This window comes from Prunus mume, linkage group LG8 (assembly GCF_029339155.1).
Source record: "Prunus mume cultivar Tortuosa linkage group LG8, ASM2933915v1, whole genome shotgun sequence".
NCBI classification, from domain to species: Eukaryota; Viridiplantae; Streptophyta; class Magnoliopsida; order Rosales; family Rosaceae; genus Prunus; species Prunus mume.
In genome coordinates, this window is record NC_142705.1 from 6,037,648 (window position 1) to 6,055,927 (window position 18,280).

The 18,280-nt window shown below is 37.1% G+C and overlaps 4 protein-coding genes across 4 annotated transcripts; 3 read left to right on the forward strand and 1 right to left on the reverse strand.

Annotated features, from left to right (window-relative positions):
* Window positions 1-5,269: 5,269 nt before the first annotated feature.
* Window positions 5,270-6,055, forward strand: MRPL11 (mitochondrial ribosomal protein L11). Its single transcript, XM_008243704.3, has one exon. It carries the CDS (start codon window positions 5,316-5,318, stop codon window positions 5,778-5,780), a length of 465 nt encoding a protein of 154 aa, XP_008241926.2. The 5' UTR covers window positions 5,270-5,315; the 3' UTR covers window positions 5,781-6,055.
* A 1,897-nt stretch (window positions 6,056-7,952) lies between these two features.
* Window positions 7,953-10,037, forward strand: LOC103340311 (amino acid transporter AVT3B). Its single transcript, XM_008243706.2, has 2 exons — window positions 7,953-9,525; window positions 9,619-10,037. The coding sequence occupies exon 1, from the start codon at window positions 8,233-8,235 to the stop codon at window positions 9,502-9,504; it is 1,272 nt and encodes a 423-aa protein (XP_008241928.2). The 5' UTR covers window positions 7,953-8,232; the 3' UTR covers window positions 9,505-9,525; window positions 9,619-10,037.
* An 828-nt stretch (window positions 10,038-10,865) lies between these two features.
* Window positions 10,866-14,042, forward strand: LOC103340312 (uncharacterized). The gene is made up of 4 exons (XM_008243707.3): window positions 10,866-11,664; window positions 12,186-12,971; window positions 13,291-13,338; window positions 13,424-14,042. The coding sequence occupies exons 1-4, from the start codon at window positions 11,482-11,484 to the stop codon at window positions 13,742-13,744; spliced, it is 1,338 nt and encodes a 445-aa protein (XP_008241929.1). The 5' UTR covers window positions 10,866-11,481; the 3' UTR covers window positions 13,745-14,042.
* A 1,387-nt stretch (window positions 14,043-15,429) lies between these two features.
* LOC103340313 (PHD finger-like protein) lies at window positions 15,430-17,968 on the reverse strand. The gene is made up of 2 exons (XM_008243708.3): window positions 17,697-17,968; window positions 15,430-17,022 (listed from the first exon to the last, which is right to left on the reverse strand). The coding sequence occupies exon 2, from the start codon at window positions 16,947-16,949 to the stop codon at window positions 15,813-15,815; it is 1,137 nt and encodes a 378-aa protein (XP_008241930.1). The 5' UTR covers window positions 16,950-17,022; window positions 17,697-17,968; the 3' UTR covers window positions 15,430-15,812.
* Between the last annotated feature and the right edge of the window lie 312 nt (window positions 17,969-18,280).

Consider the following 18,280-nt stretch of genomic DNA (forward strand, 5'->3'; position numbering starts at 1 on the left):
TTTTATATTATTTTTTCATAGAGATGGACCATTTATGTTGAATTAAAATATAATTCTAGTATTTATGACTCCCTAAACTAGAGAGAGTATGATTGAAGTTAAAATTTTATAGAGAGCTCATCAAATAACTTTTGTGTGTTTTTAGCTAAATTTTAACTAAAAAATAGCGAGCATGATTGTAGATGCTCTAAGCAAACAAAATGTAGGCTACTGCATTAAGATAATAAAAATTGGCAAAATCCCAATTCGAAGTTTAGCCCAAATGTGCGGGTTAAATTATTGAGAAACCAATTTACTAATTTGCCCCGAACACAATATTATCGCGTCGCTAAATACAGCAATCGCATGCTCCACATTTTATTCTTGTAAATTGACACATTCTTATGGCAATTCGTCAATTTGGACCAGTAGAAACTCCTGAAGAAGTCTGGCCTAACAGAAGGTGAAAGAAATGATCTAGATTAACACGCTAATACTCTTCCTCCATAACTTGGAGAACATCTGAGCCAATAATACTGCCAACAATAGATTAGCTATCCCAGTGAGTAATTGACCAGCTGTGATAGTTCGATCCCAGAACCAGCTCCAAGTTGTCCTCATCTTGCCCCACTTCTCCTAACTTTCGGATGTGGTTGGGCTTGCAAGTGTAACTGGCAGATCTTTTCGCAGCTCAGGTTGGGTCGTTACGTACTTCAACATAAAATCAACCACCTTCGGATCTTCATAGGATGAAGGCTCACCCAGATTACTAGCTATACCAATCCTATTGGACAACATGAGCTCCTGAAGTAGTGTCTTGAATTTAACCCACATGTTACCTTCATCCTCTGAAGATCTGGTTGATTTTATGTTGAAGTATGTAACGACCCAATTCGAGCTACGAAAAGATCTGCCTGTTCCACTTGCATGCCCAACCACACCCGAAAGTTGGGAGAAGTGGGGCAAGAGGAGGACAATCTGGAGCTAGTTCTAGGATCGAACTGTCACAACGGGTCAATTACTCACTGGATAGCTAATCTATTCTAGCAATATTGTTGGCTCAGATGTTCTCCAGGTTATGGAGGAAGAGTATTAGCGTGTTAATCCATATCATTTCTTTCACCTTCTATTAGGCCAGACTTCTTCAGAAGTTTCTACCACAGCGGGTCAATTACTCATTAGAATAGATGATCTGTTGTTGGCTCAGATGTTCTCCAGGTTATGGAGGAAGAGTATAGGCGACACACAGCTCTCAAAAGAAGGAGAACACAGAATCTGCAACATATGACAAATTCAAAATAGACATAGCCAATTATGACAAAATAGACTTTGATTTTGGTAACTCTCACGTCTTTTTCCTTTATGCCTTGGGGCAGGTCAGTTTATTTGGATTGGAGCTTGTCAAATTTTTATGTATGTGTATTTTAATGCGGCACGAATTTGATGGCAAGCACAATCCTTACTAGTTTTTCGCAATTGAGTATTATCATGCATGTGTGATGAACAAACTAACTTCCTTGCAAAGCAACACACCCCTAATCATGCTGCATGTGTTATTTTGTAGTTCGTCATGTTGTGAAGGATGGATTAGAAAAGCTTGTTCAAGAATCGGTTCATGGTGAATATCACAAAAATTTCATTTTCATTAACCAAATATATTTTTTTCTATCCTAATCTCATCTTGCTGCAGCTATTTCTGTTAACACTAGTGGAAGGACGTCAAGGTGATCACCTCCAGATACGTATGTGTATTACCTAACTATGGTATAAACTACAACTCATTGTGATTTTCATGTTACTCTTATATTAGTATTTTTATAGATGTAAGTTTGAGAAATCACATATAGATGTCAATTTTGATTACATTGGGTAAAGATGATCATTTTGATGTCAATAAGATTTTATTGTTGTGGTGTATTTATATGCGACAATAAGTTAACTGAATGTGCAATTTGGAACGTAGTGAAGCAAATAACATGTTACCCGCATTGATATTAGATAATGTAAATTGACACATTCTTGGCAATTGCCACACTCATATTTCAATTTGCACAACTATAATGTTCACGCCTGATATGTGATGCCTAAAAACTAACACTTAACATGGAATTGCCCTTGCATGAAGACAAATGCCCTTGTTATTGTCTTCTCTTGCGACATGCAAGCCTTAGGTCAATATGTGTTGTATTGTTTATACGTCCCACCAAATACCCCATATACGTATGGAAAGCCCAGTAAGCGAGAAAGGTTTGAACTTTGTTTGTTGAATTAAAGGATAAATATGTATGTTTTGGTCAATTGGGTGTCTAGTAAGAGAGTAATATGTAAGGACCCAACCAAATCTACTGGTTCCACTTGCACGTCCAATCACACTTGAAAGTTGGGAGAAATGGTCCAATAGGATTGGATCTGGAACCGGTAGATCTGATTGGGTCATTACATATTTCAAAATAAAATCAACATTCAAATCTTCAAAGCAAGAAGGCTCACCCAACTATACCAATCCTATTGGATTCCATGAGTTCCTGAAGAGGTCTGTTGAATTGAACCCACATATTACTCTTCACCGAGGAAGAATGAGCCACAACAGCATTGAGATGATACAGTTGACTTCTTTCACTTTTTGTTATGTCAAACTGCTTCTGGAGTTTCTGTTGGTCTTCGTGTTGCTTTTTTATTGCTTCAAAAACCTCTTTTGCAATTTGAATGCTTTTCGACATTATTCTAAATTTTGTGTTGAAAATGAAATTGGGAATGGGGTAGAGGTAGAAAAGAGGTGTGCGAATTCACAATCTTTTTCAAGAATCTAGGAAGCTCTTTCTTTTAGCAGTCTGTCCATGAAATCTTCGATGTCCTTTTACTTTAAATAGTAGTTATGTTTTAATTATTATTTACTTAGGGAATAATTAGTATTCAATAGTATTTTGTGAATTGTGTGTAATGTTGAAAATATGTACGTACGTGTACAATATGAGTATTAAACGTGAAAATGCTAGATTCTTTATACGAGAAATAACTCTAGAAAGTAAAATCTCAAAAGGAGACAATAGAGACTTGGATAATGCTCTAAATTAGTCTTATTGATAAACAAAACTCTGGCCAAATAATTAAAAGATCACATTATCTATGGCTAGAGTATAGCTGGCTATACTATTTATAAATAAAATAAAAACGACCAAGAAACGCACGGCTATATGCTTTTTTATATTAAAAAAAACTTCGGAGTATAGTCATCATCCTATCGTCTAGCGCCCAGTGCGTAGTTGTTGTGAAAGAAGTATGCCACGGGGCTACACTCTGTAAATAGAATATTTCATAAGTATAGCCGAATGGTCATACTATTTAAAAAAAATAAAAACAACCCCAGAAAAGCCTCCGGGCAATACTCTTTTTTATTTGTATTTTTTTTATAAAAAGCGCACACACTGCTACTACAATAGAGTATAGCTGTGCTGTTTAGGGAAAAAAAATGTCTCGCCTGTTGACTTGGGCCTAAGGCCCAAAGCGTGTAGCCGTGCGGCTATACCCTGTAAATAGATTTTTTTAAGTATAGCCACACGGCTATACCCAATAGCTTAATCAGAATTTCTCTTTTTAAATTACTTTAAATAGTAGGTATGTTCTAGTTATTATTTACTTAGTGAATAATTAGTATAATTAGTATTCAAATATTTTAATATATTTTATTTTTATTCAATAATATGTGTGTATTTTACGTATAATACGTGAATTTTGTGTGTAATATTGAAAATTTTGTAAAAAATCAGTGTATTAAACGTGAAAAATATGTACATACATGTACAATAGGAGTATTATACATAAAAATGCTAAATTCTTTATATGAGTAATAACTCTAGAAAAATAAAAACTCAAAAGGGGACAATAGAGACTCGAGTAATGGCCTCATAGTAATAGATAATGCTCTAAACAACTCTTATTGATAAACAAAAATCAGGGAAAAACAATTTTAAAAGTCTCTATGGCTAAAGTATAGCCGCGCGGCTATACTATATATATATATATATATATATATATATAAATAAAAGGGGAACCCGCATAGCGCACAGTGCGTTTTTCGTGACAAAAGTATAGCCGTGCAACTATACTCTGTAAATAGATTTTGTTTTAAAAGCCGCTCGGCTATATCCATTTAATAGCATAATCTGAATTTCTATTTTTTAATTACTTTAAATAGTAGTTATGTTTTAATTATTAATAGCCAATCCGCACGCGCTTCCGACCCTAAGAGAGGTTTTTTTTTAAAAAAAAAATTTTAATTTATTTTAGAATTAAAAAAGATAATGGGTAGTTGTGTTCCATAAAAATATGATCCATTATCTAATTTTTCTTTTAATTTTTATTTTTTAATATAAAATGTGTGAATTTACCATATTATTCTCATTTAATTAATAATTTCAATTATTAATGTTTGCATTAAACAATATCATTTTCTGGTATTTTGAATGTTTCATCATTTCTCTGTCTTTTGCTTTATAATTGTTATTTACTTAATGAATAATTAGTATTTAAATATATTTTATTTTTATTCAATAATATGTGAGTATTTTGTGTATAATACATGAATTTTGTGTGTAATATTGAAAAAATTTTTAAAAAAACAAGTGTATTAAACATGAAAAATATGTACATACATGTACAATACTAGTATTAAATGTGAAAATGCTAAATTCTTTATAAGGATAATAACTCTGAAAAAGTAAAAACTCAAAAAGGGACAATAAATACTTGGGTAATTGCCTAATAATAATGAATAATGTTCTAAACTACTCTTATCGATAAACTAAAATCAGGGACTTAAGTATGGTAGTTGACCTTGATGGTGCAATACATTGCTAGAACAAATAAGATCAAACACTAACTATGGATCAGATGATCTTAAAATAGGCCTTGTAGTAACATATCATAACCTTTTTGTTACAGTATAAATTTTATCTTGATTCTTAATGACTACACTTTTTATATATAAAGTGATACTAGAGGTGCAAGGATTTGAACAAAGGATCTCAGATGTAGAGATAATTGCTCTTAACAATTTGAACTGCAATCTCCTTGCATTTTTCTTAATCCTTGGTAAAATGTATTAAAGCATATCCCCTAAACAAACATTACTTTACAAATTAGTTATTATTATTGGTCACTTTTATTTATTTGTTCAAATAAAAAATATAAAAGTAAGGATGATGACATGGGCCGGGCCTTGTAATTACTGGGCTTTCTATTGTATTGAACTCTCCGCCCGGCCCTTGTACTTGCTACCCACGCCACTCTCTCTCCCAAAAACTAAAACCATTCATCTGAGTGAGAGCAGCGAAGCCATGTCAACCCTGAAGGAGATTCTTACCCGACGACCCGTGCTGACGACGATCCGGGTCACAGCCCCGGCGGCAGCGGCCACACCCCAACCGCTGAGCAAGGGTTTGGGTCAATACAGGATGAACATGATGGCCTTCTGCAAGGACTTCAACGCCCAGACCCAAAAGTTCAAACCCGGCATACCCATGGCGGTGACCCTGACGGTCTTCAAGGACAACACCTACGAGTTCACGGTAAAGTCACCGTCTGTCAGCTGGTACCTGAAAAATGCCACCGGCGTCGACTCCGGCAGCAGCCGACCCAAACACGTGGTCGCTTCTGAGCTGTCTGTGAGGCACTTGTATGAGATCGCCAAATTGAAGCAATCTGACCCGTATTGCCAGTACATGCCCTTGGAGTCCATTTGTAAGTCCATTATTGGTACGGCTAATTCTATGGGGATTAAGATTGTTAAGGACTTGGATTGATTTGGGGGAAAAGGTCACATTTTGAAACCATCATCGTTGTTTTGAAAAGAAGATTGGATTTTTGTTTGGTTTGAGAGGTTTTGCTTGTGACTTGTTAGTTTTATAGCGATTTTTTCAGTGTTGTTCATGAGCTTAGTGTAATTGGGTAGCTTTCTCGTTTACGAATTTTGCAGTAGCTTTTCAATTTTAATGAGAAATGAGGATAGCTTGCACTTCATCAAACTAGCCTTGTTCTGTTCATGAATTCTCTTATTATTTGGTATTTTCTTACAAGACACAGCTGAAGTTGATTGCTTGAAAAGTTCCATACAAAATTTACCTTGCAAATGTAAATGCACTTGGATCCTATGCAGAATTGAGTTTTTTTCTCTGTTTCTTTATGTCATTCTGAATATAGTTGTGTCCTGATTGAATACGTTTATTAATTGACCAAGTTGGAAAAGTAGTTTCCCAGAATGAGCTCAGGAGTAGCTCTCTGACTGATAATTTGAGTTGGTGATGTGGGATTAGGCTCTTGAGCTCTTTACTCATATGGAAACAGATTTTATTACTAGTTGGAGGGTTTTACTGATGAGGAAATTTGATTAGATGAAGCATTTGAGCTTTTAATAAGAATAAGAACTTGGAGGGTTTTTACTTGTTGGGCTTGCCACTGAGGATAGAAGAAGGTTATAACCAGAGAGTTGGGGAAGGGGAATTCCAGGTCTCCTTGTCCATGATCGTTTCATCCGTGGATTAAATTTTGCCATGAACAAGAAGGGCATGTTCATGACATCTTCGAGCTGATGAATTAGACGATCAGTCATGGTTACCTTTCTGTTGCATCAACATTTGATGTTCGTGTTCTGATCATGGGTTTTTTGTGCAACCAAAAGTTGGTAGTGGATTGAACCACCATAGTTGAAAGAGGTTTATGGATCTCATCTGTCATCACCTCAATACCTAATACAGGCTGTTATAATTCTCCCCCGGATTCGAAGGAAGCTTCCGGCGCCATTTGTTTTTGCAAATGGTACAAAATGGAATATTTGCACATTATTTAGGAGGAAGTCGTTGCTTTTGCGTCTGTGTTAAGGAATAGAATGGTTAAGAGTCCTGTAGAACAAGAATATGCCCCTGCAAATAACCCGTGTTCTGTGTGTTGTTTAATACCTGAACTGAATTAGATTCTGGCCGCCAAGGGAGATGGCTCTTTGTTGACGATAATCCTTTGAAAAGTTGCAACCGTTTGCCTTGTGATGATGGCTCATCTCTCATGTTGTTTTGGCTTTATTAGCAAGAGTTAGGTCCTTCCTTCAAAGAAAGGCCATTTGTTTTGGCTTCATCAGAAAATTAAAATGAATTACGTCAATTTATCAGAAAGGTCCTAGAAATAAAAATGAATACAATATTGAATATGTGGAGGTGGGTAGAAGAATTCGTATGTTGTGGTGTGGAGCTGGTGCGCCCTGTTGATTGTTATGCGAGGACCCGCGTGACCGACTTTGCCACCTGAAGAGTAATTATGAGTATATCGACACCAGCAGCCAAACATTCAAAGACACCTGTAATATTATTTCAATTTAGATTGTACTTCCTCTCAAAATAATATTGATAATTACATCAGATGGTAACAGTTCAATTAAAATGAGTTTTAATTAAAAATAATCAAAATTTACCCCCAACTTTCATAAATGTTAATTTTTATAAAAACTTTTAAAAATAGCCGAAACTTTCAAAGAAGGGTTTGAATTTTGACACATACAATGAACTACTTCAAATCCGAGAATTAAGAGAAAAACCATATCCATATGTTTACTATATCCTCCAAAAATATTGACAATTTTCTTGATGAAAGAAGAAAAATTGGATTTGATGGAACTTGAATTTTGAGGAAACAACTTTTTTTTAGGAGTTATTTTAATACAAATTTATAAATAAACCCAATCCTAGACATGTATTTATAAAAAAATCCAAGCACTATTTAAACATAGAAACATACCCAAAATCAACACCAAAGTTAACTTTTTGGGTGTGTTTATAAATGGTTTTGAGTGTGTGTAATGATGGATTTTGGGTGTGTTTATATATTTAAATAAGTGCTTGAATTTTTTTATAATTTTTACCTCTATTTTGGGTGTTTTAGTAAAACTCCCATATTTTAATGCTGGTCCTGGATAAAATGCCTGTTCTCATTTGGCTTCTTGGACCCTGCCAAAATAACTTGCACAAATAGACTACCAGCCAACCACCACCAGCAGCCCCATCCCCAAACACATCTTTCCCAATTCCCATCATACCCCAAAAAATCTCTCGTTCAACTCAAAATCTCTCGATCAAGTCAAAATCTCATCCATTCTCTCAATTCAATTCACTTCTTTAGAATCAAAAGCTCAAATCCCAGCAACCCAATTTCTCTTTCTTCATTAAAATTAGGGACTTGAGATTCGCCACCCAAAGGCACAAAGCTACCATGGTGGTGTTTGACAGAGAAGCGAGCTCATCCTCACAAACACTCCCGCCTTTTCCTAGAGAAGACACTCCACTTCTAGCCAGACCTCGCAAGCTCTCATCCCAAGGCAAGACCTTTGCCAACGTCTTCATAGCCATAGTGGGTTCAGGCGTGCTGGGTCTTCCGTACACTTTCAAGAAAACCGGATGGGTCTTCGGCTCTCTCATGCTCTTCTCTGTGGCTTTCTTCACCTACTACTGTATGATGCTCTTAATTCACACTCGCCGCAAGCTCGATTCTGTCCATGGCCTCTCAAAGATCGCATCTTTTGGTGACCTGGGCTTCGCTGTGTGTGGCCCAATTGGACGACTCTCAGTTGACATCATGATCGTCCTTGCTCAGGCTGGTTTCTGTGTGAGCTATCTAATTTTTATATCAAACACTTTGGCTTTTGTTATCAACTACTCTGGACCAGATCGAATTCTGGGCCTTGCCCCAAAATCCTTGTACCTTTGGGCTTGTTTTCCATTTCAGCTGGGATTGAATTCGATTCCTACGCTGACCCATTTGGCCCCTTTGAGCATTTTCGCCGATGTTGTTGATCTTGGAGCTATGGGGGTTGTGATGGTGGAGGATGTTATGATTTTTCTGCAAAATAGGCCAGCTCTGCAGGCTTTTGGAGGCTTCTCTGTTTTCTTCTATGGTCTTGGTGTGGCTGTTTATGCCTTTGAAGGAATTGGAATGATATTACCATTGGAATCAGAGGCTAAAGACAAAGACAAGTTTGGTAAAGTCTTGGCCTTGTGTATGGCTTTCATTGCTTTGTTGTATGGATCATTTGGAGTTCTGGGTTACTTTGCTTTTGGTGAAGAGACCAAAGACATAATCACCACCAATTTTGGGCAAGGCTTGGTGAGCACTCTGGTGCAGATGGGTCTCTGCATTAACCTCTTCTTCACATTACCATTGATGATGAACCCTGTTTTCGAAGTGGTGGAGAGAAGGTTCAATGATTCTAGGTACTGCCTGTGGCTGAGGTGGGTGATGGTGTTTGTGGTCAGCTTGGTGGCTCTTTTGGTGCCTAATTTTGCAGACTTTTTGTCTCTGGTTGGGAGCAGTGTGTGTGTTGCTCTGGGCTTTGTGTTGCCTGCTTTGTTTCATTTGATGGTGTTCAAGGAAGAACTGAGTTGGCATGGGATGCTTTTGGATGGGACTTTTGTGGTTCTTGGTGTGGTTATTGGAGTCTCTGGAACTTGGTCTTCAATAGCAGCGATTCTTGCACCCACAGCCTGATTTGATTAGGCAGTAGATCAAGTAAATTTTGATTGCTCTCTCTCACTGTATTCTAGTGCTACGTTTGTTAATTATTTCACCAATTTTAAGGCCTAATGTGTAGCACTTTTGCAGTTGATTTGGTGGTTGAGTTCTGATTTTTCAGTCTTGCAACTTCGATGGTCAAGCTTTTCAAGTTCAATTTGAAAATCAATCAAAATTGTGTTAAGAGATTGGGTGATATCAAAGAAGGGTCTAGAAAAATGTGGAACTTCCTCACTTACCCTTGTCCATTTTCGTGTAGAAATTGAATAATTTGGAAGTACTCAACTTTGGCACCTAAGGGCTACAAGCTTACAACTTTATGAACATTTCTGGTCTCACTAAGGTTGTACGGACATCTGTGTCATGTTGGAATGAGAAAGATGTAGTGTAACCCATGGCATATGCATAAAATAAGCGATGCAAAAGCATGTGATTGTGCCTATTTTAATCTTCTTCAATCAAGAATCGTTTATGTACCAATCGAATTTAATTCACAATTGCTTAAGTAACGGTTTGGATCTTATTATACTGCATTATTTTCAGTTGTTTTTTACTTTAGTGTAAATTATATTTGATATGATCATTATTGATAATATTATTGTGTATTATTTCCATTATTTATTTTTCAAACAAGCTGGTCACTACTTTACAACAATGAATTGGATTTCAGCAAAACCAAAACAAGCTCACTCCTTTAATGCCAATGTACACTTGGAACAAATCAAGACACAAAAAATAAGTTCCTATCTTGTGTAAAACTCAAGACATGAAAGTTTCTTTCCAATACACAAGTATGTCGGTACAAGAATTCTATAGTGAGGGTTAATGAGGTTTTATCTCTTAATCATTGGATTAAATTAGTTAGTCTGATCTAACAATTAAGAGATAAGATCTCATTTAAGTGCCATATGTAAAACCCTCACTATAGAATGACTTTGTATCAATAATGACCTAATGGGCGGTGACAATATGACATTATATATTTTACACCTCTAATACCCCAAAAGAATTTTTGTGCTTCTATTATTTCTTGTGTTAGGTTAGGCCCAAGAACCTTACAAGGACGTGCAACGCCCAAGTTACTCATGTTTCTGTTAAAATTTATGCAAAAGTTAGGAGGGGGGAGAGAGAGGATGGGTTTTCTCAGGCGCATACTGTCAATGTGAGAATACGTTCGCGGTTTAGTTAAACAAAACCCAAGAATTAAAGAATGAAGGGCAGGTGGCTAACACCCATCAACCATCAACCATCACCCTCTCCCAACTCCAAGAAATCGATCACTTCACAACTCCACCTAATGAGTACAACCCTTTAATCCCCAAAACCATGGCCACCTCATCTTCTAGTGATTTCCAAAAACAAAACCCAAAATCCCCATTTTGCAAGTTGTCACAAAACAAAGGGCAAAATGAGAAAGAAAGGAAAAGAAAAAAAAACAACCATTTTCCTCGGAAAGACCCACCACTTGCTGCACCGGGAAAAAGGCCAGCAATAGCAAGCAACTAGGTAAAGCAAAAGAGAAAAAAGTGGAGAGACGAGAGACATGAGAAGAGGCTCTGTGGTGAAGGACACAAACTCCCAATTTAATCTGAGACCGAGAGAAAGAGAGAGAGAAAGGAGAGAGAAGAGTTAGTGAGTCTCCTTTCTCATTGCAATAGAGTCATCAATTTCAAATCAAATCCAATCCATTTATCAATCCAATCTGCATAAAACAGGAAACTTCCCCCTTCCCCCCTCACACACACACACACACACACAATAACATCGGCATCCATCCATCCATCCATTTTTAGCCTTTTACCCAACAATTGTTTCTTTTTCTAAATCAAACTTCAAATCATCATTCATCAACAAAAACAGAGAAAAAGGAAGGACCTTTTTCATTGGTGAGATTCATATTCAACAAACCCAATCCAATAGATCAGAGAATCAAAACCCAGTTGGATCAACGACATGTCGTGTTCATCTTCATCAGGGTCAGAGGATGACGATGAGGGCATCGACTCCTACAGGAAAGGAGGCTACCATGCCGTCAGGGTCGGCGATCAGTTCGCAGGCGGCCGCTACGTGGCTCAGAGGAAGCTGGGTTGGGGTCAGTTCTCCACCGTCTGGCTCGCATACGACACCACCACCTCTGTAAGCCGCGCCCTTTTTTAATTTTCTTTGTGTCATTATTGTTTATCTGTTTTTACCTACTTATTGGTATGAAATATTTACTGGGTTTTATTTAAATCTATCGATTTATTGGTTTTAATTCATGATTGCCCTTTTTTTAATTGACTTTAGCATTTTTTGTGTGTGTGGATTCTGATACTTTTACGAACAAGATCTTCTTTATTTATTTGAATTAGCTTGTGTTCATGCATTTTTAATTGATGTATTATGTACGTTTCAAGCATTTTGGCTCTAATGTGTTTGATTGTTTTCATGTGATGTTGGGTCGCCTTTGGCTAACACATAATCTGAAGAAGTGATTTTTATATCAACAAGACATTTGTGAATTGTGATGTTTCTTTTGATTTTGATGCTATACTTGGATTTTTGGCTCTTTCTTTTCTTCGTGCATCCATGAAGTAATTGCTTGTTTAGGAAGAGTAATATGTTTGCTTCAGTTATCTAACTTTTGCATCATCTTATTTCCCTTTTATACTTCTTAGACGTACGTGGCTCTTAAGATTCAGAAAAGCGCAGCACAGTTTGCTCAAGCTGCTCTTCATGAGATTGAAGTTCTTTCTAATATTGCGGATGGTGACCCCACAAACTCCAAGTGTGTTGTGCGACTGATAGACCATTTTAAGCACGCAGGCCCAAATGGGCAGCATCAGTGTATGGTCCTTGAGTTTCTTGGTGATAGCTTACTTCGGCTGATCAAGTATAACCGTTACAAAGGCCTTAAATTGAATCAAGTTAGGGAGATCTGCAAATGCATATTGATAGGTCTGGATTATTTGCATAGAGAACTTGGTATCATTCACACTGACCTAAAACCTGAAAACATTCTTCTATTTACCACCATTGATCCTGCCAAAGATCCAGTCAGGTCTAGCCTCACCCCAATTCTTGAAAGGCCTGAAGGGAACCTGAACGGTGGAGCCACCATGAATCTTATTGAGAAAAAGTTGAAAAGGAGGGCAAGGCGGGCAGTTGCTAAGATTTCCATGAGAAGAGAATCTATGGGAGGTGTTGAAGCTCCGAAGTCTGAAAGAAACATGGATGGGATTGATGTAAGGTGCAAGGTTGTTGATTTTGGAAATGCCTGTTGGGCTAACAAGCAACTCACAGAAGAGATTCAAACAAGGCAGTATAGAGCTCCTGAAGTTGTACTGCGATCTGGTTATTCCTACTCAGTTGATATGTGGTCATTTGCTTGCACCGCCTTTGAGCTTGCAACTGGTGACATGTTGTTTGCTCCAAAGATGGGACAAGGCTTTAGTGAGGATGAGGTAAAGACACCTTTACACTATTTTGATTAAATTTCTTTACAATTGGACTAATGTTATTATAGCATGCCCACTTTATTTATAGAAAATAAAGTTATATATAATCTGTTTTTTTTTCAAGTTGGACAATGGGAACCCGGAACCCCAACGTTTCTCCTTTTGATACAATATTTGGGCTGGACTTTCTCTTCTCTATGAACAATTTGACAATTTTAATAAGGTTTCTGTATGTGATTTGGCCATTTTATGTGGAGAATTTTCTATCCCGCACAGCCTTCTTTTTACTGCTTTGCAATTGAAATATCCATTGGATTGATTTTAGGATCACCTTGCGTTGATGATGGAACTCCTTGGAAAGATGCCTCGAAAGGTGAGATATTAATCCTCCATTGCACTCGGATAGTTCTCCTATAACTTTGTCTGATTCCATTTCTCTCTTATGCTTGGGTTTTCAGGTAGCAATTGCAGGAGCTCGTTCCAAGGATTTCTTCGACAGACACGGGGATCTAAAAAGAATTCGAAGGCTGAAATTTTGGCCACTTGATAAAATACTGATTGATAGATACAAATTTTCTGAGACTGATGCTCGGGAATTTGCAGAATTCCTTTGTCCCATTTTCGATTTTTCACCAGAGAAGCGGCCAACTGCTCAGCAGTGCCTGCAACACCCATGGCTCAATCGCAGTACTTCGAGCCAGCCTGAGATGAAAAATAAATCTAAAATGGAGAAGGTGAATGTAGGGATGAGCAACCTTCAGATTAAGGTTGGCAAGTGAAGAAAGGAATGAAGGATGATGCTGTCACCTACCACACTATGTTAACGCTCCCAAACACTCCTCCACACCACATTGTGACAATTGATTGTGAATTAATTTTGTTTGTTACTCATCTAATAAGATTCTTATTATTTTTTTATTAACTATAACTATAAGAGATGTAAATTAGTAATGATTTTTGTGAGAAAAATTACAGTCAGAATTCAGATAGAGGAATTCGACTGTCAAAATGGATATGCCCTGGTGGCTTGTAAACTAGCTAAAGCCAGAACAACAATACACATCTATGTTTCCCACATTTTTATACTCATGATGATTGGTGACCATCTTCAGTATGAATTCCTACTTAAAGAAAATGGAATTGTGATTTATAAATAAACTCGTCAATCTAACGGCTATAATTGCACTCGTAGACAAATTTGTACCCTAAAAAATCCACCATAGCGGCTCTTTTTTATATTACTGACACTTTCATATCTCCGACAGACTGACATAACATTCCACCTGTCTGGGCTGCAGCCTGCATGACTGAAGTGAAGGAACAGTCCTGCATAACTGAAGTGGTCCCAATATTAATACAATAAATCAATTGAGAAATAAAATTATTATTCACGTGTATGATTTTTCAGTTTGTAAAAATTTAATCTGATGTTGAGAACTTTGGGAAAATTCCCAGTGGATCTACTTTGTATTAATGCCTTTAATTAATTTCCATATGAAAGTTATGTTCTAAATGCTCAACTCAACCAACTGTGACATGATAACCCAAAGTGTGGTCACCGCCCAACCATAAGTGGCCCACTTCGAGAAAAGTTTCATACTTTCTTCTTTTGGATGCGATTCTGAGGTTTATGAGAAAAGATTGAGACTTGGGAGTGAGAGAGAGAGAGAGAGAGAGAGAGAGAGAGAGAGAGACTTTGGATTTGGAGGGCGTTGATGGGTTGGTAGAAAATTATTTTAGACGTTTTAGAAGTATTTTAGTTTTCTCTTTAAGGTTAGTTTTGGTTGGTTGAGTTGACTCCAGCAGTAGATTTAACAACAATCAAAAAGATAAAAGAAAAAAAAACTCAAATTTATATGTGAAAGACGTTGAAAAGAGTAACAAGTTATGACAAAGACCAGTATTTTGCTATTTACTTTTCACCCGCGGTCGGCTAATGTGGGTTCCAAACTTCCAATTAGTGTTTGGCCCTGAAAGCTTAAATATTCCTTAAAGCGTCAGCAGAAGCAGGGTTTTTGACAGTTTTATATATTATATTGCTGGCACCCTGGCAGCATCTCCAAGATCGGATCTTCAAAACCATCTTCAAAAACCCAAGTACCAAACATCAAAGATTCTATTCTTTCTCATCAATTTATTGTCATACAAGGTTTCACAAACTCATCACATTTGTTGCCTGAAAATGAATTCATCGAGCACACCACTCAGGCTTGGTTCATTTAATAGAGAAATATTTATGGACTTCATCCCAGATAAAGTTCTGACCATCTGTCTGATGTGCGAAAAAGAACGAACGGATCTTGTAGGGTTCCCGAGAAATTCTTCCATCGCTTCCAGAAGCAGAGCTCTGAATTTATTTAAAGTGCTAACAAGCGAAACCATAATCTCATACCAGAAGAATTTCAAAGCAAAAGGAAATCGGAAAAGGAAAAAAGAATGAATGAATTTCCAAAAGAATATGATATGAATGAATTTCCAAAAGAATATGATTACCAAAGACATTGACAATGTTTGTACATCTATCATCAGCACACCAGCAGGAATTATTGTGCAACATATCAACAAAAGACTAACCAATGTAATGGAAACCCCTGTTGTTTCTCAACTTCAAGCTTTGCTGTCAAAAGAGCAACAGGCAATTTGGACTGTAAAGCACGGACGCAAGCAGCAATTTAACATCTAAATTTACATGTAGTCAGTTCCAAGTTCATTACAAAACCAAAAGGAGCAAAAAGATAAATCAAAATAAGGGCCGTTTCTATAAGAAGCGAAGAACATCGTGAATCCTACCTCAGCTATCCCATTCTATCTTATAGCCACCTGTCACAAAATATCAATTCAGCAATATTATGACTGCATGACTTTATTTTGTTTCACACACGCAGGCGCCTTGAAATCCTGGTATTTCCACACTGGTGTGGCCTCAATTGGCAGCATACTATCAGCAGAAGACTCCACAGGAAACAAAGGCTTCTTTCCAGCAGTAGGATTGCCCCTGTTTATGACAGTCAATGGAGAGCCTCTTGCATCCATTTCTTCTTTGGGATTTGCTTGATCCCTGAAGGTGCAAATGCTTAAAGGCAACTTTTTTAGCTTCACTCTTCCCCTCTTTTTACCACTAGTACACACATCATCCCAACTTTTTTCCTTCATCTGACTTGATTCTGCTTCCTCATTATCCATCTCCAGTCGACCAGCTTTATCATGTCTATAAGCTTTTTCTTCGGCTTTGTTTTTGTACAACTCTAGAATGGTGCCTTCAACATTGACCTTACCTGCTACTGCATGTCCATTGCAAGAAGGTTCAGGGTTTTGTTCCAACTCAATACCCCCATTGGAAACCCTAACTTTCTCAGAACTGTGCACGATTTTAGGCTTCTTGTGTTTATGACCTTTCGAGTCAGTACTTGATGAATTCTTTGAGATTCTCGGGGAGCTATTTATAGCTCTATGCAACTTTCGGGCCAACTCTTCATCTTTCTTGCAATTCTCAATTGGTTGGTATTTTTTGTACAAAAGCTGAACTGGAACATGCTTCTTGAGCTTGTTCTTTTTCAGGTATTTTTCCTTGCATCCTACATCTTCAGAAAAAGAGGCAACCAATTCTAAAGCACTCTTGGCTGCAGCCACTGCCTTTGCAGCTATGCCAGCTTTCTCTTCAGCTGCAGCTCTTGCATCCTCTGCAGCCTTAGCTGCAGCAGCAGCAGCTGAATTTGAGATCTCTACCAGCTCCTCAGGTGAAAGGTTAGGGTTATGAGAACTCAATATATTGTTAAGACGTGTGTTAAATTCACTTGAAGAAGGCGATGAAGAGGAAGATGCAGATGCCAAAGCTGATGCTGAAGCTGAAGAAGCAACTAGAGACAGCCATGAAGATCCATCACCATCCGGACTCTGTTTCTTCAATCCAGCAAGCAGACGCTTTCGTGGAGGCAATAAGACATCGGCATCCAAATGATTGACATCACATATGTTAGCCTCCATTGGTCTGCTTCCGATGTACCCTTTTACACTGAAATGACAATTACTCTCCGCACCGAGAGAATGACCACTCCATCTGCAAAACAATAAGAATTAACATTAAGCGTCAGTTTTGGATGAAAAGGCAAGAACTTCATATGCATGAATACAGATGATTAGGTAAACCCATAATTTTGTGGCATACAAAATCCAAAATCCAAAATCAATTCAACCATTCTTAATATTGAATCACCATACACAGAACCCAGATGGAAAGACGAGAACTTCACATCCAGGTTTGGATGCCTTCAATTTCTAATAAAACCTTAAGAAAAACAACAAGCTTAACTAAATCCCAGGTAATTACATAGCTAAATTGAGTTTCTTTTCTTCTTCCTCAATCATCCAAGTAACTTTAAAAAACGAACGAACAGCAGAAAACCGCAAATCATCTTCCCTTATCCAACCGTCAAACTCTTACCAGGAAGCAAACAAAGCTTCATCAACAACATCCAATAATTCAACAACAAAAACAATACAGCTGAATTACAAGCATCACAAGCACAACAGAATTCAAAGACCAATCTGAATTCATCAAACAAGATCGGAAGCAGACAATCAAACGAATGAGAATCAAAACCAATCCATAATGCTACAAGCTCAATTCACCAGAATTCAACAAATCAATGCAAGTTTCAGCGTCATTACCGATAATTCTGCAAAATTCAATACAACGATCAAAACAGAGATGAAGGGTAAGCAAAAAAATACCTGATCTTATTGCTAAATTTGTCTCCTTTGAGACAAGGAGAGAGATAAACGGCACAGCTGTAATTAGGGTTTTCAGAGAGAGAGAAAGAGAGAGAGGAGAGGAAGAAAAATCAGGGTGGTGAAAGAAAAATGGAAGATGTTGTTTGTGCCCCTTATATATTATTTTGAGTTAAAGACAGAATTTCGATTGGTTCTGGTTCTGGTTCTAGAACCCCAAGACCCAAATCCCACAAAAAACCCACCATTTTTCTTTTTTACCCATTCACTCACTCACCTCATCTTTCTCATCAAACTACGTTTTTGCCACCATGGCATCATCATGTTCATGCACGCATTCATGCTATTGCGATTCAATCCGTTCAATTTTTATTTATTTATTTATCCTATCTTTAAATATTAATTAATTTATGAATGTCATGTTATTTTTTAAATCAATTATTTTTTTCCTTAAGAAAATGTGAATTGATTAAGATTAACCAAATGGGGGTTGCTTGCTTATTGGGCAATTAGGGTTGGACTTTGTTGGACATTTAATGGATTAGTGAGAGGTTTTTTTTTTTTTTAATATATATAAAATAAAAAAA

What these genes read in the sequence shown, in the direction of transcription:
- MRPL11 (XM_008243704.3), top strand. Translation starts at nt 5,316, where the DNA reads ATGTCAACCCTGAAGGAGATTCTTACCCGACGACCCGTGCTGACGACG.
- LOC103340311 (XM_008243706.2), top strand. Translation starts at nt 8,233, where the DNA reads ATGGTGGTGTTTGACAGAGAAGCGAGCTCATCCTCACAAACACTCCCG.
- LOC103340312 (XM_008243707.3), top strand. Translation starts at nt 11,482, where the DNA reads ATGTCGTGTTCATCTTCATCAGGGTCAGAGGATGACGATGAGGGCATC. An exon ending in AAGGCTTTAGTGAGGATGAG is followed by an intron (nt 12,972 to 13,290) that starts GTAAAGACACCT and finishes GATTGATTTTAG; the next exon opens with GATCACCTTGCGTTGATGAT. An exon ending in TTGGAAAGATGCCTCGAAAG is followed by an intron (nt 13,339 to 13,423) that starts GTGAGATATTAA and finishes TTGGGTTTTCAG; the next exon opens with GTAGCAATTGCAGGAGCTCG.
- LOC103340313 (XM_008243708.3), bottom strand. Translation starts at nt 16,949, where the DNA reads ATGGAGGCTAACATATGTGATGTCAATCATTTGGATGCCGATGTCTTA.